Here is a 22722-nt window from a genome sequence, read left to right as displayed (position 1 = left end):
CAGCCGCTGCAAAACTAAGTAACTATCAAGGCTAGTAGTGTTGTATACACACAGTTCTGTAAGTATACACATAGCTATGCCTACTGACAAAACATGTATATAGACACAGAGGCGGTGCAAAGTACGAGTTACGAACTTATGATCAAATAAACATCAGATGTCAAACAAACAGATCATGACAGAAAAAATCCAATATAACAATTTCAACGACTAGAATAAAAATGCCTTCGCTCAAAGAGCACGACCGAGACTGAATGTCTCAACTTATTAACAACCATTCCTGCATCTTAACCATGCCAAGACTAAGTAAAATGAGACGACACGCATGACCATGAACTGCATGTGAGGATAGATCCTCTACTCGAAGAAGATGCTCCCCACGATCGGCGCTCACTTCAACCCGGATCTCATATTGTTGAAGAACTGCATCAGATCATCCATGGGGAAGCCGACGCTAGAGCTAGTACCGGCGCCGTCGTGGCCACCAGTACCGTTAGCATTGTAGAGCAATGCGCTGGCCCCCTCGGACCTCTGCATGTCAAGCCAACCCTCTTGCTGATGCGGCGGCGCCTGATACATCGGTGGAGGCCCTATGTCAATGCTGCCAGTGACGTATGGCGTCTGCGCCTGATACATCGGCGGAGGCCCCATGTCAACGCTACTAGGGACATATGACGCCTGGGGCTGGAAGGTCGGTGGCTGCCAGCCGTGCTGCTGCAGCGGCACATGATACATCTGCGGAGGCCCCATGTCGACATTGCCGATGACGTATGGCGCCTGGGGCCGAAAGACCTGTGGCTGCCAGCCTTGTTGCTGTTGAGGCGGAACCTGATATGTCGGCAGATACCCCATGTCGACGTTGCTCGTGACCCGTGGTGCCTGGGCCTGGAAGACCTCTGGCTGCCAGCCCTCCTGCTGTGGCGGCACCTGGTCCATCGACGGAGGCCCCATGTCGACACCGCCGGTGACGTATTGCGCTTGGAGCTGGAAGATCGGCGGCTGCCCGCTGGTATTTGCTATGCGCTCTGCGAGGCTCTTGCGGATCTCCTGCAACTTACATCCAACCCTGGTGACCTCCTCAGCATTCAGGTTGCCACCGAGCATGGCCTTGTGCAGAAGGATCCTGGTATCGCGGTCCTCACGCTCGCGCCGGAGCTTGTCGGCCTCATGCTGGAGCTTGGCGACTTGCTTGGTGAGGAACTCCTCCTGGGTCACCACCTTCTTGAACCGCGACATGTCCGGCATGTTCTTGTACCTATTCAGGATAGCCACCGCCTCCATGTGGGATGGGTAAACGTCCGGCGACGCGGCACCCTCATCATACACCAGCATGCAGATCTTGGTGTTGCACAGGATGCCCAACTCGCCCGCCTTCTTCATCAGGCTGTTGCGGCGCGTCACATAAGTATGGCGCCGTGTTGAGTTGCCAATGTAGCGGAGGGGCACCTTCTTGCGGGCCATTGCCGGACGATGGGTAAAACTAACAGAAGGTCCAAAGGGAGGACGATGGGTAATACCAGCGGAAGGTCGAAAGGGAGGACGATGGGTAATACCAGTAGAAGGTCGAAAGGGAAGGGAAGTCACTGGTTTTGGTGAGTTGAAAGCAAGGGAGGAGGCGTGGATTTATAGGGGAGGATCGGCGAGGATGAGGGCAGCCTTCCGGCCCACCGCCCACATGCATTGTGCTCATCTCTAACTTTAGCGTCCATTTACAGCTTTTACTCTACGCTCATATGATAATTGTACTCATTTAATGGGTCATAACACCACAGATTTTCTTTATAATTAACCCAAAATTGCTAAGAATCGATCCAGATAAAAACAGTGAAAAAACATTTCTGTAATGGTACGTATGGTCATATACTGAATAAGCTATGGAAAATTCCTCTCAAAGACCCACGCATGCATATCTATTAACAAGATATGTTCTTTAGCTAGCTACATATTGCAAAATTAATTTTGCATTTAATTTTCTCTAAAGTTGGTGTAGTGGTTTAGGGTTGGTTGGGCCGGTATTCAAACATGTACATCGTCTCATCACCACGTTAAGAAAATATCAATAAATAGAAAGCATCCTTCATTGGTAAGCAAAAGTTACAAATCTACAAAGATATATAAACAATTAAACCCGAATTTATAATGCACATTGTGCGAGTAATTTTCTGCCGTATTTTCCGACATATGAATTGAATGTTATTCCAAATATACAGGTTGGACTACCCACAACAGGAAAATCACGCATTGGTGTGTATCTATGTGTAAGCCGAGTGTAAAAACTCATGTTCAAGAATTCGTCCAATTGACCAGTTAAATTGCCGAGTAGCCCATAAATTGATAAATCATCTAATTAACTGATTAACTTGTTGATTATCCTATTATCCCTACTCGTCAGCTAGCCGAGCAGTTACCAATTATAACGATATCCTCAACAAGACTAAACACATGGGTGCTCGGCTTACAATGGTGTAAGTCGAACAACAGAAGTACACACGGTTAAAAAAAAGAAGAGGACTCTGGATTGCGTATCAGTAAGCCGAGAGGTTGTAGAAAAAGATCTCGGCTTTCGCAAAATGCTTAGCATACGATTAAAAACCACTCGGGTTACAACGGGCTCTTGATGACATTTGTTGTCACGTGGTGTGCAGAGACGAAACATGATTGCGAATGTTTGTCAGCTACTGTTTGATTATCTAGGGGCGATAAAATCGTTCCCACGCATTGGGGGTGTAGCTCAGATGGTAGAGCGCTCGCTTAGCATGCGAGAGGTACGGGGATCGATACCCCGCGTCTCCAAATTTGATTTTCATTTTTTTTTTTGCATTTTCTTCCAATCCTCTTCCTCTCGCGTGGTTTTGAACGAGGTTTGGCTTCAACTCGCGACGTCCGTACGCAATCATGCACCTTTCCATGTCCATGTCCATGTGTTCAAACCAACCGTGTCTTTTGAGAGGACAGGCTCGGTTTCAAAATTAGAGCTCTCTGAACAAAGTCTCCATGATACCGGCTTTTAGTGCACTCCTCTACTCTACTCTACTCTTTCAAGAAAACTTTCTGCATATATACTCGTATTTCTTTACGGAGGGAGTACATACGATACGACTACTGAATCCTTGCAATTTTATACTGCCCCGACGCAGCATTTGACGCCTCTTGCGTGTCTTTTGAGGCAACCCCTTCCCTTTCCCCTTATTTTTCTTTACAACCTTTCTGTTCATACCACAATAGTAATTTACTGTTCGTTCTTCAAGGAGCCTTCTGAAAGATGAGGAGAAACACACGAGCACACCACTGCCTAACTGAATCATGCATGCATCCGTCAGTTGGTCATAGGCATAAGGGCCATTACTTGCATCAGATACACATCAGACCATTACTTGCATAATGACAAACACATCCATAATCAAGATCCTAACCACGAATCCCACAAAACAAAACAAAAAAATCTGTGTAACCATGGCTTTTTTTTTTTGAGATTCGGCGACCTTTATTAAACAATAACCATATCAGTTACAAGGAAGGGGAGTAAGAAGTCAGGAGGTTTATCTCGCCACTCTTCAGAAAAAATTCCTCTGTAACTAGCCCGAGCAAGCTCATGCACTGCTGCATTACATTCACGAGCACAATGAACAACAGTCGCCCTGCCGAACGCAGTCAATAATTTTCGACAGTCATCAGTAACAACCGCCGCTGAAGCACGGTAATCTGATGGGTTAAGGATAGCTTGGACAATCTCTAGTGAGTCAGACTCTACTACCAGAGTTGAAATGCCCAGATTGTCAGCTAGGCGTAAGCCATCAAGTAGAGCAAGAACCTCCATGGATGATGCATCCATAGCATGTTGTTTATAATAACAACATCCTGCAATAAAAGCGCCCGTACAATCCCGAACTACTGCTCCCGTTGCTCCTGATCCCTCATCAACATGGTAACTTGCATCCACATTAAGCTTTAAGACCCCCATAACAGACCTCTCCCACCTCACTTTTCCATCTTTTACCCCTGGTTTCATAGCGAGAGCATTAGCAACGATGCCCCGTATACTCATTGTTGTACGAACCGGGGTGTCACACTTCTCGTCGTGGCTAATTTTCCGGCGATCCCACCAGAGGTACCAAGTTGCTACCATAATCATCTCAACTCCATTTGAAATCGGGATCCTTGCTTCTCCCTCGAGGTCCGAACAGAGTAGCTTTTTCTAAAATAACTGAACCTGACCTCTCTTGTGCTATAGCATTTTCAATGGTATGTTTCAAACCGAGTTCCTCCCACACCTTCTTTGATCTGTCACATGTAAACAACATATGGCGGAGATCCTCCGGGGTAGTTCGGCAAACTGGGCATATTACAGGGGACTTCATATGACGATCTGTTAATGTGCAGTAGCATGAAACGATCCCATGTAACACCCGCCAATTGAACACATGTACTTTAGGAGGGACAGTTCTTCCCCAAAGCAACTTCCACACAGGATGTGGATCAATTCTGCCTCCTCCCGAGTCCAATCGAGCTCGTGTCCTATATTCATTTTTCCATGTAATATGATACGCTGAGCGGACAGTAAAGCAACCTGACTTCGAAAAATGCCATGAGATGAAGTCTGATTGTCCATGAGATGACAACGGAATTTGCAATATCCTCTCTGCATCAACCAGCCAAAGTTTTCACGCACGAGCTGCTCATCCCAATTTCCAGAAATTGGATCAATCAAGTCCTGGACTTTCTGTAACAAACATAGCCCCCTAGGAGTCATTACCTTGCGGTCATGGCTTGTGGGTATCCACTGGTCAGACCAAATATCAATTGAAGCACCATTCCCTGGTCGCCAAATCGCCCCTAGCTTGAAGGTTTTCATACCCGCCATGATACTCTGCCAAGTATACGATGAATCTTTTTTCAAAGATGCATTCATCAAGTCCCCATCTGGATAATATTTAGCCCGTAGTACTTGGGCGCATAGAGAGTCTGGATCGGATAGTAGCCTCCAACACTACTTCGCTAGCATAGCTTTGTTAAAACAATGTAAATCACAAAAGCCCATACCTCCCTCTTTCTTAGGAATGCACATCTTCCACCACGCCTTCCAGTGGATCTTCTTTTTTTCTTGCATGTCACCCCACTAATATCTAGCAATAGCATCACAGATAGCCTTACAAATATTCTTCGGGATGTTAAAAACCGACATGGCATAAACCGGGATAGCCTGTGCCACCGCCTTCAAAAGAGTTTCTTTCCCGCTGATTGATAACATTTTTGAGATCCACCCATTAATAAGTGCACAAACTTTATCAACTAGATGTTGAAAACTGTCATTTCGGTCAATTCCAACTTTTGACGGTAACCCCAAGTACTTATCCGAAATTGCCTCTGAGACAATATTAAGTTGTGAACAGATATCTGCTCGCACTTCCACTGAAGTATTGGGACTGGAGAACACACTGGATTTTGCATCGCTAACCAGTTGTCCTGAGCTAGCACAGTACTTGTTTAGAGCATTTCTGAGTGACGTGGCATTCAACACAAGAGGAGATCTCCACTACAAACACCTTATTTGAGACAGCACCAAAACAAGGACACTGACGACAACCAGCAGTCTCCAAGCCATAACAACAACAACAGCTAAGCCCTTTCAATTCATATTCTTTTCTTCCTATCCTCATCTGTACATCCGTCTACACAGCAGCTTAATACAACACCATCATCAATCCACGTGGCACGGGGGGGGGGGGGGGGTACAAGCAAGCACTAGTAGCTACTACTGTAGTAGTCATAAGCATCAAGCAACAACCTTCTTCTTATCTTCTTCTTACCTCTTACACAAAGACTGCCGGCTTCTCTTCCATTACGGTCGCGGTCGCAAGCCATCGTCCTCCTCCAGCCACCTCAAACAGTCGTCGTCCACGCACACAGACACCAGCGAGAGATTGGCGGTGGCTTAGCCATCAGTCATCTCCTAGGTTTGATGCAAGAATAATAATGCTTGTTTCCGTCTCAGGCTTTCGGGATCGACCGGGAAGAAACACCGTGCAAGAGCTTTATGAACCCGAGGAAGCTGAGCTTCCCGTCGGCGTGCCTGATCCAGTCCTGGAGGACGACATGGAGGGGCACCGACGGGCCGAGGCCGAGTTCCTGATGGACCAAAGACGTGACAGTGATCAGCGAAATGTCAAGTGATCACGCATAAATTAACTGTTCAGACTACAGTTCAGACTCGTACCGACGCAAGTTCTTCGATCACGATAGGCCGGTTGCCCTCCTTGTCGAACAGCTCGTACGCGCGCCGAGCATGCTGTTCCCAGGTCTCCAGAGCTTCCATCTGGTATACGCTGATGGCGGAAGCGGCGAACTCTTCAAAATCCAATTTTCTGTACTGAAGGGTGCATACCTTGTATACACCATAATCTTGGCAGGTAAGTCGGCGTCTCAGTCCAATACATCATACAACTGAAGATACTATGAGGAAGGCTTACCGTGTTAACAAAGTCAATAACCCTGGAATCCTTCATTGCATCCGTAGAATTCTTCACCAGAGCCTGCAAGTTTCATTTGCCCTTTTCAGCAACTGCATGCTGTAAACTAGACTAAATGACGAATATAGGATTACTAACCGATTTCAAATTTTGCAAGGAGATTAAACCACTCTTGTTTGGACCCAACAATTCAAACTGCTCTTTTAGATAAAAGAGTTGATTTTCTGTCAATGTCTTAGCTAGGGCCTGCAAAATGTATGAACATCCATAAGAAATGGCTCATTGGTAATGCAATTAAATTCAGGACATAATGCTATGAACCTACTTAACTGTGCAAATTTGTCCTATATAATAGCGAAAGGAACATTCAACATGTAGCAATTTCAAAAAGAATATGGATATCTCAAGTACCCAATGCAATAAAAAATCAAAAACAAATTAACACTTGCTGGTAAGAAAATAAACTGTGGATTACATAATGAAGACCAAATTGCAATAGGTTTTTTTTGTTAAGATTGTTTTAGGTGCATAGTGTATACCCTCAAAGCAGACTTCCGCAGTGAAGATGAACTGATATAAGCTCGGATAAGCTTGTAGATTATCATATCTAAAGGAATTTTGACTTGTTGTGCATCACGGATCCATGGGTGACCTGCAGGTACCAGTGCACAAGTAAACAGTTAAGCATCATTCTGCAGAAGAATAGTCTTCCAAAGGAGGATATTACTGTACGGCACTGCCAAACAAATATAGTTCTTACTCAGAGCTTGTGAGGCAGTCATCCTCTTGCGGTAATCCTTATTAAGCAACCTTTTTACAAAGTCTTTGGCTTCCGCAGAGAGAGTAGGCCATGGGGCCTCATCAAAACTTGGTTCTGCCTTAAGGACAGCTCGGAATATTCCTGATTCTGTGCGTGCCCAGAAAGGTCGGCTCCCACAAAGCAAAATGTAGGCAATTACTCCAATGCTCCACATATCTCCCTCCGTGCCATAAGATCGATGAAGCACCTCGGGAGCAACATAATACGCACTTCCAACAATGTCGTTGAGCCTTTCATCTGAAGATGTAAAAATTGTGTGGTGTCACAATACAGTCACATTTAAATGTAGTAAAACAAAATGTTATACAATAATCTGAATGGACCATGTTAGACTAACCTGGCTTTACAAAGTCAGACAAGCCAAAGTCTATGACCTTCAAGGGTGAGTTTTCCTCCTTCGATGAGAATAGAAAATTCTGGGAAAAGGAAACACAGATGTATTTAGTTATTGCAAAATCTTTGTACTGCATCTGCTGACTGAACAGAAGTGCTTTGGATAATACAATATAAAGAACCAACAATCGAAGAAAATATGGTATCGCATTAAGAAACTCCCAGGTTGATAATAGTAACTAAAAGACAGTACGAAGAATTAATATTAGCTGCTAACTGTGTGAAAACAAACCAACCTCTGGTTTCAGATCCCGATGAACAACACCTTGAAGATGGCAAAATGATACTACACTCAAAATTTGCAGCATAACAACCTTTGCATCCTCTTCAGAATACTTTCCACCTCTGCAAAACAAGAGATGAGATATCGTTAGAACCCCAGCAGATATAATCATAAGAATTGTTCCAATTTGCGAACACTGGTAGGATTATACCTCGCCAATATCTTATCAAGTAGTTCGCCTCCTTTACACAATCTGAAAAGAAACAAACATGATAAGTGATAGAAGTTACAGTAAGCGCCATTTGATACGCATGGTCAATTTTGATAGGAATTGATCATAATTTGACTAATTATAATTTAAACCTTCTAATATAAAGAACAAGAATCTCATGCATTGCAACAACATATGAAGACAGAACTGAAAAGGACCTACTCTATGAAAGAAATGCACACTTACTCCATAACTATATACACGTTGTCTTCATCTTCAAAAGCATCATAGAACTGCACTAGGTTGCTGTGGCCTGTCAGAGAGCTCAATATCCTCACTTCTCTTCTGACATCTTCAATTGCTATGGCTGTTGTCATCTGCCCACACACGTCATTTGGTGAGACTAGGAAACAGCTTTAACTTAAATATAATGTGAACTCTAAACAGCTAGCACGCGTCACTTGGTGAGACTAGAAAACAGCTTGAATTTCAATATCAATTTGTATGGTTTTGGAATAAACCACTAACAAATAAATGACTGAAACAAGCAAACAGGGTCATAACAAAGTCGATGCGATGAACATAGCACATTACAGGTAAGATCGTGCAACTAAAACAGTGACAAGCACAAAGTCAACCAAAAATAGCTCCTTCGTCCTACTTACACTTAGACGGGCAACGTACGTAGATCTCGAAACACAAATTATGACACCTTTATCTTTGTGGCCTATCCAACAACCAGCTACTGTTTAGCCCAACGTTGTCCAGCAGTGCACTAGACAAGCAATAAGTGATCAATTATAGGCACCAAGGAATAAAATGCCTCTTGCTGGCATCAGCGCAACTGCAACCCATTTACAATGAAACAAACCATGCCCAAACGGCAGTTGAAACCCTAAAGTTAAAAAAACAGTAATCAAACGACTTGGCTTGTTTCCTAACAATGCCAGTGAGCTCATCTTCTCTAGAAAGAACCGATCAAGAAAAGAAAAAGAAAAAACAGCATTGCTACGATTGGCAGAGCACAAGCACATGCACATGGAATGTGAGTAGCTGTGGCCGGCCATGCATGTACAACAGGGAGGTTGCCAGCTCTGCTCATAAAAGCACTGGGCAGGCTGAGGCTCTACAGGGGCCAAATTAAATGGCACCTCATACAATTGCAGGGAGGCGCATAATGAGCAAAGCTCTTTAAACAGAATTGAAGTATCACTTTTGGCCTGCAGATCTAGCCGAGAGGCTGCCATGAGCATGCCAGGCAAGGTGAGCAAAGAAGATAAGAAGAGTAGAGAGGACATTGACATGGGGAGCTCGGTGACCATCTCCACTCGCCACCACCAATCCACCATGGCCATGATGTTAAGTCAATGAATGCACAGGGGCTTGTCCACATCCGGATAGATGAGCTTCACCAGGCTCCATCGCCATGAATGCCTGCCGCGGGGTGGCAGCGAGCTTTGCCCTACCGGCAAGGGCGAGGTCGTTCTCCCTCCCTCCCACCAACAGTCACGAGCGCCCCGGGTTGCTTTTCGCCAAGCCATGGTTGAACCAAGCGACGCTCTAACGAATACGTAGCTGATAGGATTAGAACATATGCAACACGAGCTCAACGGATCCGATTTCCCAAAATCTCAAGCAGGCAAAAAAAATGCTTAATCGACGAAATGCAAGTCTTGGTCAACACCTGGAGAAGTCGAGATTGAATCTAACGTGGTGGCAAAAGACGGATCTTGACGACAAAATGAGCAGAGACAGCATCATTCAGACGGACATGCTGATGCCCAATCACGCGTAGAAAAAGAAGTGGTAAAATGCAGATTATGCAGCTGAACATAGACGGCGAGAGACTGAATGGCAGAGACATTTCTGCAAGCAGCTCGAGAACGAGGGCATGGCAATGGCGAGGGGAGGGGAGGAGGGACGGCGTGATAGAGTGAGTATCGGACCTTGGCCTTGGGGATGACCTTGACGGCGACGTCCTGGCCCTTGTGCTCGCCCTTCTTGGCCTTGGCAGCGCAGGTGTAGCCGAAGTGGCCGCGGCCGACCTCCTCGCCGAGCTCGTACTTGGCGAAGAAGTGCTTGGAGAAGCCGAAGCTCTTGTCGAGGCCCAGCTCCGGCTCGCCGCCCTCGGGGATGGACGCCTCGTTGGGCTTGACGGAGCCGTGCCGCCGCGCCAGGAGCGCGCGGATGTGCTTGGCCGGCGACGGCGGCGGGAAGGGCCGCTTGAACCCGCCGCGGGCCGGCGTGGACGCCACGCTCGAGTTGGCCGGCGAGCCCTTGTAGCTGGACGCCGGGAGCGGGCTCGGCAGGTAGAAGGGGAACTTGGGCTGCTTCGGCGTGCCCGGCTTCGCCGCGGCGGCCGCCTGCGCCGGCGAGGCGGCACCGGCGGCATCGCCGGTCCCGGAGGCCACACGCGGCTCCTCCTCCGCCTTGGGCTCCGGGATTCGCGAGGGCTTTCCGTGACAGAGACCCATGGAGCCCGCGGATCAAGAACCGGGCTCAACGGCCCCGAATCGACGCAAATTCCGCAGAAATCGCCCAGAAAATTGCCCCCCAGAAACGGCGCAGGGGCGGGTCGTCAGAGAGTCTCCCCGCCTTCAAGAACCCGAGAAATCATCCCAAATTCCTGCCCCGCCAAGAAAGGAACCCTGCTCCACACCACGGCGAACCCGCCCCCAAAATTGGATCCCAATCACGGCAGAAACCAGGCCGCCAGAATCCTCTCCTCGCAGAGAACCCAGCCGCCGCGAAATGCCGCCGCAGGAGGAAAGAGAGAGAGCGCGACAGGGTCCAGAGCAGGGATGGGTGGGCGGATCAGAGCAGGGGCGGCGGCAGGAGCAAGAACATATTCCAAGATTCTTGAAGTGACCAAACAATCGGCAAAAGCCGGGGGCTTTGAGCGAAAGGCTTGGATCAGAGCGAGGAAATGGGCACCACCACTGGCTGCCTCTGGCTCTGCTAGGAAGGAAGGGGAGAAAGAAAAGAAACACCCAGCTGGTGAGTGAATCCTGTGATGAATTGGGAGGGGAGAAAAGGGGGGAGGGGAGGAGGAGAGGAGCTCTGCCTTTTCCTTTTCAGCTCCTTCTTTTCCCCCCTTTTCTTTTGTAGCTGTGGCTGTAGCTGTAGCCCCCCTCCAACGCCTCCACACACACCATCGCCATGTATGTGCTGTGCTTTGGTGAGGGAGGAGGAGGGGAGGGCAATGGGGACCTGGGGGTGGGGGTGGCGCAAGACAACATGGGTGGCTGGCCAGGCCAACTATTTCTTTCTTTCTTTTTCTTTCTCCCCTGTTTCTGTTGCCATCTACTCCTTGTTTGCTGGTCACCACTACCAGGGCAAGGGAACAACTGTACTGACAAAACTTCCACGGGATACATGCAACTTATTCAGCAGCATCATCTACTTGGAGCCTCAGGGGATCTATCCATCCCAGAATGATCCTGCTCTCAAATAGAAATAACTTCAACATTCAAACTTCAAACGCGCAAACTCGGCGGTTCGATACGGCCAATGATATTGCAGTACTACTCCCTTGTTCTAACGTTTTTAGTTCATTAGTTAAGCAAAACACGACTTTTTTCTATTCCATTGTGAACAAATGGACTGTTCATCGTTGCTGATCCACTACTTTTTATTAGTTTCCAAAAATTTACTGAAAAGAAGCCTCATGCCTGTCTCACTCTGAATCTGAATTTCTCAAGCCACCCTTCTCTCCAATCCAAAAAAGGCCACACCGCACACGCACAGGCTGTCCTTGCGAGAGCCGAGCTGAGCTCCTCCAATCCAACCTCAACCTCCCAAGGTATTAAACTGGGGAGTAATGGAGGCATCAATGCTGCTTGCTTGCTACTACTCCCTCTCCTTTTTCCTCCTCTCCTCTCCTCTCATTCATATCTATCCCATTACCTAAGCAATGTTGACTTGAGCAGGCTGCCTCTGGATTATCTACTTACTTCATTTGCTATTCAGATCTCAACAAGGCTTCCTGTCACTGTCTCACTGTAATCTTGCATCACTTCTTTTTTCATGGTTTTTTACCAGGAGTTTATAGTGTAAATTTATGTCGACCTCACATGCTTTTCAGGACATTAAATAATTTGCATAAATGACACCAGTTAATCAGAAGAAAACGCTCAGTGGTTCAGCTCCCATTAGTTTACATGTAAGGTCACTTTCACTCATGCACCTTTCGGTCCCCATACCCTACCCTATGTGTGTGTCAAACTTGTGAACCCTCCTCCTTCAACGTCCAGGTCCCGTTTGAAACGCAGAAACTATTTCAGTGCCAACGGAAAAAAAAATTAGCCGGCTCTTCGAAAATTCTCGCGAAACCAGATTATTAACGCGTTCCGAACAGGACCTTAGAGATTGTGTGCGGGAAAATTAAAGTGTGTCGGCTTCGAATGCAACGTTTTGTGTGTGACCAGTTGGTCAGGGTTTTGGACTCCCAGCGGTGGTGGAGTCTAGAAATGTTGATTTCCATGGATTAGAGGAACTTTCTGATTAGAAATTTTGAGAGATTACGATGGGTAAGAAATGTGTGAGCATCTGATGAGACACTCCACGGGAAGCAACCCATTGCCCATGCAGTTGGTTTTGTGTAAAGGGGGTAAGATCCAGTGGACAGATGTCTTTAATCAATCATTTTCTCCTAATTGGAAAAGGCAGACAAGCGTCCATTAGGGACCTGAAAAATGCAGTGAGCAGAATTCTTGCCCCACGTGATCTAGATTAAAATAAGTCCTGGGCTTTGGTAGATTCTTTCTAGAAAAGATTACATGGTCTTTTTTCCTTTGTGAGGAAAAGTTTACAACCCTAAAGCGACGTACACTGTTTTGAAAAAAAAATCTGAATATTTTGATCTAGAACAAAGCAAAGAAGTCTATACTATGTGATACTACATAGTCTGTATCAAACCTGAAAAATACTACTGTGCACTAAAACTGATTTTCACACATCTGTGTATGTACTCTCATCTCTAGTTGAATTTATCATTATGTTGGTAAAGACTGCCCTCACCTAATACTAGTAGCATTAACTACTTTCCTTGGAAATTCCTGAACCTTTCTGGTGGATTCCATGGAATAATTCCTTTTTTTGCACAGACCACATATTATTTGCGGATACAAGCCCTGCTCTGCATTCTTGATTGGAGCAGTGCCTCCACATTGGGATGATTGATGCTGCCTCGCCTCACCTCCAAACAAAAAGAAGGAACAGGCAGCTTCAATGAAACTGTCTAATTCTGTTGTCCTCTCCCCTGCACCCCTCACATAAAAGAAAGAGGTTGGAACCAGTATTCTAAGCATGTTGGGACTAGGGCTGTCACCTGCCTAATTTTCAGGGTTGGCCCACCGTCCAGCATCATTAGTCCTGATCCTGATTAATTATTGGAACACTCATGCTAGATGCATGGCATTCTCCTGAAGTTTCTTCCTCTGCTGCTTAACAGGCAGGAGCAGTGTACTGCTTATGATTTGCAGTACATGGTAGTACTGCTGCTGCTGCACTCTGATCAACAAGCACAAGGAATCAAGGAGGCTTTCATGGGTAACTGGAATGGTGAAAAGTTTGTGGGTGTTGCCTAGTAGTGGTAGTACATGTATGTAGTGCATTGTGGCCATGGCATGGGGCACTGTGACCTTCACCCTCACCAAATCCCAGATGAGCCAAGCAAACAGGACCATCCCCTTCCTTTTTAAAAAAAATCAGTGGGGGAATAATTAGGAGGGATAGATAATGACATTGCTTTCACCACCCCACTATCTGCCTAAGCAAATTGCTTCCCCATTTTGTCTACCCTTTCTGGAGGTCCACTAGGGGAAAAAGGGGCAGCTAATGGGGACAATTCAGCTGAGGAATAAAGACATCAAAGTGCTAATCACACGCATGCTTATACTTGCTCTCTTTGATGTATTTCGTTTGGAGTCATATTTGTGGAGTATATTCCACGGATACATGGAGCTAACCATGTTTTGCTAGATTGACAAAATTAAACAGATTTAAAGCATTTTATCACACTGCACCATTTATTATTGTTTGTCGTTGCACCAGTTTCTACAAACTAAAATATTTAATCAGGCAAATTGTGAAATCTTTTTGTCGCAAAATGGGGTTATACATGGTTAAATCTGTCAAGAAAAACTTCTGAAAAATAAATGGCTCGCATCCGAAAATGCTGGTTCTTCTACTACAGTACACTACACAATGAGTCTTGGTCTAAGTAATTAAACCCTAACCAACTTGTTAATTCTGCACAGTCCAAGATCACAGCCAACAGCTCAGATACCCTAGAGCTAAAATAACCCCAGCCTAGGGTTCACCAGGTGCGAGCCCTGATTCCAAGCCCCATGCATGCTAAGCAAGCAGGCCCGGAGCTCATCATTCCTGAGCCCTAATGCGCCGATCAATCATCCCGCCCCCAAAAGATGAACATCTGCACCCACACTCCCATGTTTTTGCGTCCCAGGAAATAATCAAGCAGGCGCATTGCTCCTGAGGTCTTTTGGAGACCTTGTAATGTAATCATCTCTCCATATCCCCGGCGTATCCCAGTGACTGCAACGCCACCCTGATGCTTGTCGCAAAATTGGTTGCTCTGCATATCAATGGAAGAGCTTGCAGGAGAAGCAAGCACCCAAGGAGGGAAACACAAACGGGGTGGTTGGGGAGGGATATGATAAAGATGGAGGAACATGGGGGTAACATGGACGCAATCGGGTGCTTTCATGCCATTGCAAGAAACCGCCACCCCTCTTTGCGGTTGAGCCATGCCATGCATCCATGCAATCCTTGTGGGTTACAACTTACATGAGCTCCTTCCTGCTGCCTCTGATTGCAACCGTCTCAGCGTGTGTCATCACCTGTGTGGAAGCCTCTATAATTTTTTCTTTTGCTAATACTTTTCTGGGGGAGTTGTTGGGTAGTCCAGAGCCAGGAAGCAAGCTGCATGCTTCACTTGCTGCACATATGATCTCACTCTGTTTACTAGTAGTGCTTGACTACACCTGGTAAACTGCAACTTCTTTGTCATCACAGCAGATAAAATAGACTAGTTCTTAATTACACCAGGTAAACTACAGCATCTGTGTCATCACACACCAGGTAAAATGGACTTGTTCTTCTTGCACAGAGCATGCATGTGATATCATGGGAGGATGAAAACTAATTAACCGCGTCGCTGTCAGTAAAACCGTTTATCTCTGACCATGGATTGGAAGAGGAGGACTAGGCCACAATTTTGCTTTGTCTGGCGCGTTGTTCTCTGGTGATTTGGCTGTGTCGATCTTGATGCGGTTTCTGTCCTGTATCTGGGGATTTCTTCCTTTTGGTTTTCAAGGGAACCGCGCCGCCGACCTCGACAAATTGTATTCCAAATGATACGCGGACGACAAATACAACAGAACCACCTTTTGTTAGGTTTTGGGGGTAGTGAGGCATGGCTTCTTCCACTAGGGTTCGTTGCTCACGTTTAAACGTGTGGGGTTGGGCGTCCGCGGGAGCTTTGTGGGTTTGTTCCGTGTCTTTGTAGGCGTGTGTTAAGAAGTCACAATCGTGTTGGTGTGTATGTTTTGTTGGATGTACACACGTGTGCCTCTTCTTTGTTAACGACAGCAACAAAAATCTCTGCTTCAAAAAGAAATCAAAACAAAGTTCACAAGTTCTACATGGTGTTTTTTTAGGGGAAATTATACACGTTGTTGAGAGGAGAAATTGATGGCTTAAAACAGAGATTTGGATATGTGCCACTCTTATAAGAAAAGAATAAATACACATACATTTCTCATTATAGTAGAGCATCTCAAGCAGGAACTCATTATACCCTCACTATACTAGAGCCTCCAAAAGAAGGCCCTCAAATCGCCGGTCCTAGGCGATCTAGACCATGTTGATAGTTAGTAGGTCAGGCGGATAGTTCACCATGACCTACATTGTACTGCCTCCTTCGTTCCGTGTGGTGGTGCCGTCGTTGTCGCTCTCTAATGCACCCCCTCTTTCCCTCTCGGAGCTTGCCCTGACATTGTTGGAACCCTAGGGTAATGCGGCTCACGGTGTCATAGACCAGCGTGACGCGTCCTTGACCCATATGTCCCTTCGCGAGCCCCCACTACCTTCTCTCTCTCTCTCTCTCTCTCTCATGTTGGCAACCACGCGCATGTTTGCACACGAACACATCACCGTGTACCCCTAACGTCAAGCACGATACATAGGACACGTCGGAGGAGGAGCCTCGTCAGGAGTGCAATACACAAGACATGTTAGCGAGAACTTTTGAGGATCCGAAACCCCACACGCCCGGAAGAGACCCTGCAGGGCACACGGCGGCTATGGGCTGCCCTAGCTAGGTCAGCATGATCACCCCTAGGGCCTCATGGATCGCTGATGTAGAACACGAAGAACAAGGAATAAGAAAACAAGGGAGGGGGATAAATAAAACATAAAAAGCAGTAGATGTATTTGCCTCGTATATGAATGCACCTACCACTTCAAGATGATTTATAGTATATGGCTTCGGATTGAGATAATCCAAAAAGCAAAGTTGTTCGTTTCGATGAGATTATTTTTCCATGTTCAACACTTTCCCGTCTAAAGCCATATTGAAGCCGATCTATGTTACACTTTATATCAGACATGCATCACCCATGTCTAGGACCAGGCTACTGTATTTTAACAATGGAGGCGATCCAAAAAAAAGTTGCTCAACAAGATGAATAACTTCTATATGGATTTCATCGCATGTATCACTATCTGTCTAGGTCGGGCAACCGAATTTTTGTTTAGAAAAATATTAGGGTGCACTATTTTGGCTATAGAAGTTGTATACAACCTAAGATGATCCAAAAGAATTTCCCCAAAAAAAAAAGATGATCCAAAAGAAAAATTGTTCACCTAAATAAGATGAAGAGTTTTCATGTTGATCACTTTTTCATTTGAGACAATCTCAAGGATGCAACCAGGCAAGCCAAAAAATCAGTGTCAACACATGCCTCATATTTTTTGTTTGGCAAAGCTAGCGTGTCAAAAAGAAAAGTTGCATCAAGTTTGTCTAAGGACGATGTTAACTCCATCGTCCACTTTATGTGCTTAGGGCAATAAGTCTACATCAACCATGTTTATGCTTAGGACGATAATTATATATTGGTCATTGCTTGTTCGGGCTCCTTGATGCAAACTTGGATGAAATTTCTTCAATTTCGTGTTTGTTTTTTCAAGCATTTGAAAAGAATGCCATCAACAATCCTGCGATAAAGATCATTATACCGATAAAGATCATTATGTACTCTAGTTGTAAGCCCTCAAATACTCATCCTACCTCACAGGAGGAAATGCAGACGGTTGAAAATATTTTAGTGCTACTTGCTAGCCATTCTGTTGTATAAACGTCAGGGACTAGATTTCCAACAAATCCCTTTCGCACGTACTACTTGTACTTGAAGATGAATCCTCGTTAGCCATTCCTTCCAAAACGATTATACATGGACATGCACGACCAATTATATGTACGGGGTCATGCATGAGCTGGTCGAGTCCAAAAAACCAAAAAACAGAGAAGTTTGACTAATCAGAGTTATTGGAACTGAATCAACTGACCTGTGATATATTTGGACCCAATCAAAGCACTTGTCATTACACTACTGATGCGTATATGTACGTACAAAAACGCGTTAGACAGACAGCTACAACTACCTGGATTCTACAATACTACACTGCACATCGTATTTGTTCCTTATACATGATCAGTATAAATAATCGTACGCGTTAGAACACTGCTGGTTAGTATGGTGTGTATAAAGATTAATGACGCCGCTCGTATCATTGCATGGTTAATCGGATATTAAATCCCAGTCCAAACCTAACAACGACCTAGACAAATCCCTGCGGTTGCAACTAATTAGATCGTGGAGATCTTCGTCGCACACACGCCATACACCGTCACAGCTCACGTGAGCTTGCATTGCATTGCATTTGAGACGCACATCAACCTCTTAATTTCATGATGAGTTCCTTCAACTGCTAGCCTACTGCTCCCCAGCATCCCCTGAACAGCAGCAACTCGTTGTCATGAGCCCATAAACGCCATTGACCTTGCTTGGTGTTTACACCTGACAGGTAATCTTGCTTCGCTTGGAGTTGAACTGAACAACACCACCATGCATAACTAAGCATATATAGGATGGTGAGATGAGCATAGCTGCATAGGCTAATCCTGTCATTCACGGTTAGTTGCCCCATCATCCGTGGTTAGTTTGCGCCGTGTTTGTTTGGGCTGCAACTTCCGCAGAAAAAAACGCGGCTTGCGGCGGGTTGCTTCGCGAGGCAGCCCGCCGCACCGCAGTGTGTACATTGGAAGATTTCTAAGCAAAGAATAAGGTCTCAGTTAATCAACTTGTGCCCTAATTAAGAGCAATAACACTTTTGAGGTTGTGCTTGCCAATGAGCTTCCCTTCCACTGGTCGGCAATGTGTGTGAGGTCACGGTTTCATCACCACCACTGCATCCATCTCATGCCATGCGTGTGACCAACAACTCCATCAACTTGTGCGTTGAGCACATACGCTTTCGAGATTCCCATGGCATCATCTTCCCCTTCCCTGACATTATTTATACCTATCCATGAGCACAAGAAAACAAGCAGGCTTCTGAATTAACCTTTTGTCATGGCTCATCTGTAAGCACTAACTCAGACTATGATACACGTACCGGCCGGCCGGGGCGGCTGGTCGTCGCCGGCGGTGGACCAGACCGCGACGGCGGCCAGTAGCCTAGACGTCACCGCCGGCCAGATGAGATCTGCTTGAAGGCCAAGGTGGCGACCTGAAGAAGCGTGTGTATGTATGTATGTGTGTGTGTATCTGTCCTGGTGGCTGGACCATGCTGGTGCTATAACTGACAGGGATGTTGCCACCGGCGCTTGCTATTAACACAAGCAAACAGACAGCAAGACAGAAGCAACATCTTGTATTTATCAGTTGGGTCTCTGGTCGTGCTGCGTTGAGTTTGGCACTCACTGCTGCTGCTACATGTATAGCACTAGTACAAGAAATGTGTATGTGCAATTGGTGGCTAAGGATCCTCTGCGCCCGTGCGTGTGTGGCCGTTGTGATGAGAGACTTTACATTTCTGCTTGAAAAACTTAGGGAACTTAGGGCTCCTTTGATTCAAAGGAATATAGGATTTTTGGAGGATTTAAATCCTTAGAAATTTTTCCAACATTTCATAGAAAATCTAACAACCACTCCAACCGCCTTTTACAATTCCTTGCTTTTCCTGTGGCATCAAATACACCCTGAGTAAGAGTAAGAGTATCTCTAGCAGACCCCGTAAAAGGGCTGAACCCGTATAGTTCTGGCGAGTATACAAGTTCGGCCCGTTTTTCTTGCCAAAAAGATACTCCGTACCCTGAGCCCAGCTTGTAAAAAGTTTGCCGTGGCCCGGAAAAAGACCCTCTCCACCGCTATTTATGCAGTTTCATCGCTCGGATATGGGTCAAACCCTATCCGCCTCCGCCGCAATTCCCCTCCCCCTCCGCCCCAATTTCTCGCCGCCGGTGAACCTCAAAAAAGCCCTAGCGACCCTTGCCGGCCCATGGACGGCTAAGGAAGTGGTGGGGATGACGCGAAGCATCGCCACTACCGCATCTCCGACGCCGCACGCAAGCGGGGGGGGGGGGGGTGCAGAAGTGGCTCAACTATGGGAGCCGGCCGCCGCCGGCGTTTGAACGCCGCGAGCTCAACGAGTACGAGCGCGAGCTCGCGGTCCGCCGCCCCGCGCCTCCTCCGGCTCCTCTGCCGCAGGGAGCTCGTCCGCGGGCGGCTCGAGCTAGCGGCTCACTCCGGTCAAGAGAGAGCCGGAGGAGCTCGGGCCGCTCGCCGTCAAACTCGAGGCCGAGGCGGACCCGCCGCGTCGAGGCGTCACTGGCCCTGAAGACTACCTCCCCCCCGGGGCAGGAGGACCACCTCAAGCGCGCCATCATGGAGCATTCGACAAGGGAGGAGGAGGAGGCTGACGCGTGCCGCCACCGCGAGCTTGAGATCGAGGAGATCTTCCTCGAGCAGGCGTCGCGGCGTCGCAGGCGCACGCGTCCAAGGAGGCGGACCTACGCGTCATGAAGGCCGAGCAGGCCAAGGTCTGGATCGACCTTGACTCCGGCGAGGACTGAGCTCCTCCGGCTCCTCCGCCACGTTGTCGCCGCCGCACCCGTCGATTTTGGTAGCCCAGGCTCCCCCCTATGTAGTACTATGATGTAGTATGATGAGCAACTATCTATGATGTAGTATGATGATCAACTATGTATGATGAATCTTGTTGCAAGTTTCTCCGGCGAATGTTTTTTTTTTAAAAAAAATTACAGTGTCATATACGGGGTCTCATCTGCAGCAAACGAATTCGCCCCACAAATCTGATCTGCAACTGTAAACACGTTTTCCGGTCCGACTTTTACAGGGTCGGCTAGAGATGCTTTAAGTAGGGTTTAAATGGGTACGCCACTCCTATCCTATACTTTTCATATCCCTGCATTTTCAGAATCCTGTGAATCAAAGAGGCTCTTAACGGTTTCCTCAAGCAGCTGGTCAAGTCAGGCAGCAGACACACAGCAGCTCATTATACAAACAGACAGGAGTACTACGAGCTAATTAGGCAAGCATGTGCATGCAGTTGCATTATGTAACGACGGTGGAAAAAATTCTCCTCTCATGTGGAGTGGTAGTAGTACTGGATTATGCAATGCAGCCCAATCATTGGGCACCCAATCAGCCTTCTCATTTTTTACGTGCTCAATGTTCATCCCGTGTTTCATTTCACGGAGGAGGAATCTCTGCAGAACACACACACATACACACACGCATGCAAGCATGTACTCCTACTAGGCAACAGTGTGCCTGCAAAAAAGCAAGCAAAAGAAAAGGTGAAGCCATGGCAACGCTGCCAACGGTGAAGAGAGCAGCCACTCTCTCTTTCTTCCCCACTTTTACTTTACCCTCAGACAGTGCCCAGTAAATTGCTCTTCTTTTCGTACGCCCTTTCAGGTGTGTGCTTGGACTGGGCGCCGCTCCTTTCATGGCCCCCAATTTGACCTGACTGAGCGAGTGACTGACACCTGCATGCCCAAAGCTCAAGCATCGGATGCGGCGGCTGTGGAAAAGCCAGGAAAGAAAGAAAGAAAGAAACCAATCAAGTCTTGATGCCTTTCTCGTCTGATGATGGGGCTGCAAGATACTACCACCAGCTAGCTGAAATCCAATCATGGCCGGTGAATGAGAGGCGCTGGTTAATCTACGGGTCACATTGCCATTGCGACTGATGCCGGTGGTGATTCAGAGAAGATCGATCGATCGCTCGGGTACGGTATCCAAAGCGTGATGCTGATTTTCGTGGCCAAACTTGTTGGTTGACAAACCCTATACGTTGATCTCGCTCGCATAATTAGTTATGAGGATAAGCAAGATGGGCGTCCAATTGGAGCTTGAATTAATCGTGTTGGTTGCAACGTAGTGGTTGCAGGGTTCTTGGACTCCATCCATGGCACCACTACGCCACTGTTCTTTCCGTCTGCTGCATGGGACCATTTCCAACCTCCAATCGCCAACCTGTCCTCGCCAGTAGTAAACCACTGAAATTAGTAGTACAAGGAATTGCTCATGCGATCCTTGTACACTTCTACTCCCTCCGTTTCTAAATATAAGACTGTTTAAAGATTTTAATAAAGACTATATACAGATATATATAGACATATTTTAGAGTGTAGATCCACTCGTTTTGCTTCATATGTAATCTGTATTGAAATCTCTAAAAAGGCTTATATTTAGGAACGGAGGGAGTAGCAAGCAAGCTGCCTGCGACTTTGGCAGATTTTAGAACAAGCAAGCTTAGATAAGCTAGGTTTCAAAAAAAGGAAAAGAAAACTCAGATAAGTGTAAGTGTTGTTGTGTGGCCAAGAGGGCTGGGGGTCTGTGGGGCTCGAGATTCTTCATCGTCAATGGTCTTCATACACGCACTATTCGTGTACGTGCCGGCATCTCCCTGTAATCGAAAACAACCAACGTTTTCTACTGTTTCAGAAGCAGACCGGTTCATTCAGGCTTCGGATCATAGCGGAAGGCTGGCCCAGTGCAACGCATCAGCGTTAGCAACAGGACCCGGCACAGTTTCGTGACCTCTTCACTTCTTGGCAGCATCAGCGTTGGCGATGGCTCCAAATCTCGGGCTGATTCCGAGCCAGAAGAAGGAAGGCAAAGCCGCCGACGACGCGTCGGTTTGCCTCCGTGACAGGTCCTGCTCTGCTGACTAGGGCAGGCCTTGACGAGTTGTCGCGGCGAGATTCGCTACGTGGCGAGGGCGAGGAACAGGCTAAAGAACAACCAAGAATTTTGGACCCGCATCGCATGCATCGGCAACTTGGCATGGGAGCGTCGCAGGGCAATGCAGGAATGGGATGATGAAGATTCATTGATTCATTCAGTGTGGGTTTTGGTGCTTACCTAGGTGGCGCCAAGCACGAGCCCATGGCGGTCCAGAGCATCTTCAGGCCCTGCAAGCAAGCACCTCTCAAGTAGTCAGGTTTATATGATGCAACTGCTTCTGGCAGCTCCTCCTTCACTGAATCATC

General features: G+C 46.8%; 2 protein-coding genes and 1 non-coding gene across 3 annotated transcripts; 1 reads left to right on the top strand and 2 right to left on the bottom strand.

Moving 5' to 3' along the window:
- Window positions 1-390: 390 nt before the first annotated feature.
- On the bottom strand, window positions 391-1573 carry LOC123187779 (uncharacterized). Its single transcript, XM_044599709.1, has 3 exons — window positions 1219-1573; window positions 670-1047; window positions 391-531 (listed from the first exon to the last, which is right to left on the bottom strand). Exons 1-3 carry the CDS (start codon window positions 1459-1461, stop codon window positions 391-393), a joined length of 762 nt encoding a protein of 253 aa, XP_044455644.1. The 5' UTR covers window positions 1462-1573.
- A 1147-nt stretch (window positions 1574-2720) lies between these two features.
- On the top strand, window positions 2721-2793 carry TRNAA-AGC (transfer RNA alanine (anticodon AGC)). The gene has a single exon. It is a non-coding gene; the product is annotated as a tRNA-Ala (tRNA).
- A 2808-nt stretch (window positions 2794-5601) lies between these two features.
- Window positions 5602-11333, bottom strand: LOC123187778 (calcium/calmodulin-dependent serine/threonine-protein kinase 1). The gene is made up of 11 exons (XM_044599708.1): window positions 10061-11333; window positions 8361-8491; window positions 8115-8156; window positions 7917-8025; window positions 7625-7703; window positions 7228-7524; window positions 7007-7119; window positions 6606-6713; window positions 6468-6530; window positions 6215-6382; window positions 5602-6126 (listed from the first exon to the last, which is right to left on the bottom strand). The coding sequence occupies exons 1-11, from the start codon at window positions 10586-10588 to the stop codon at window positions 5989-5991; spliced, it is 1776 nt and encodes a 591-aa protein (XP_044455643.1). The 5' UTR covers window positions 10589-11333; the 3' UTR covers window positions 5602-5988.
- Window positions 11334-22722: the final 11389 nt, after the last annotated feature.

The sequence above is a fragment of the Triticum aestivum genome, chromosome 2A (assembly GCF_018294505.1).
Source record: "Triticum aestivum cultivar Chinese Spring chromosome 2A, IWGSC CS RefSeq v2.1, whole genome shotgun sequence".
NCBI lineage: Eukaryota > Viridiplantae > Streptophyta > Magnoliopsida > Poales > Poaceae > Triticum > Triticum aestivum.
The sequence above is the reverse complement of the archived record's forward strand: the minus strand, read 5'-3'. Positions and strand labels throughout refer to the sequence as shown.

Bases quoted from the DNA above. Each gene is read 5' to 3' on its own strand.
- LOC123187779 (XM_044599709.1), bottom strand. From the start codon at position 1,461: ATGGCCCGCAAGAAGGTGCCCCTCCGCTACATTGGCAACTCAACACGG. The intron at 1,048-1,218 runs GTGGTGACCCAG...TGTAAGTTGCAG, and splicing joins ACATGTCGCGGTTCAAGAAG to GAGATCCGCAAGAGCCTCGC. The intron at 532-669 runs GTCCCTAGTAGC...CTTGACATGCAG, and splicing joins TCCAGCCCCAGGCGTCATAT to AGGTCCGAGGGGGCCAGCGC.
- LOC123187778 (XM_044599708.1), bottom strand. From the start codon at position 10,588: ATGGGTCTCTGTCACGGAAAGCCCTCGCGAATCCCGGAGCCCAAGGCG. The intron at 7,120-7,227 runs GTAAGAACTATA...TGGTACCTGCAG, and splicing joins GACTGCCTCACAAGCTCTGA to GTCACCCATGGATCCGTGAT. The intron at 6,127-6,214 runs GTACGAGTCTGA...TTGGTCCATCAG, and splicing joins TGATCGAAGAACTTGCGTCG to GAACTCGGCCTCGGCCCGTC.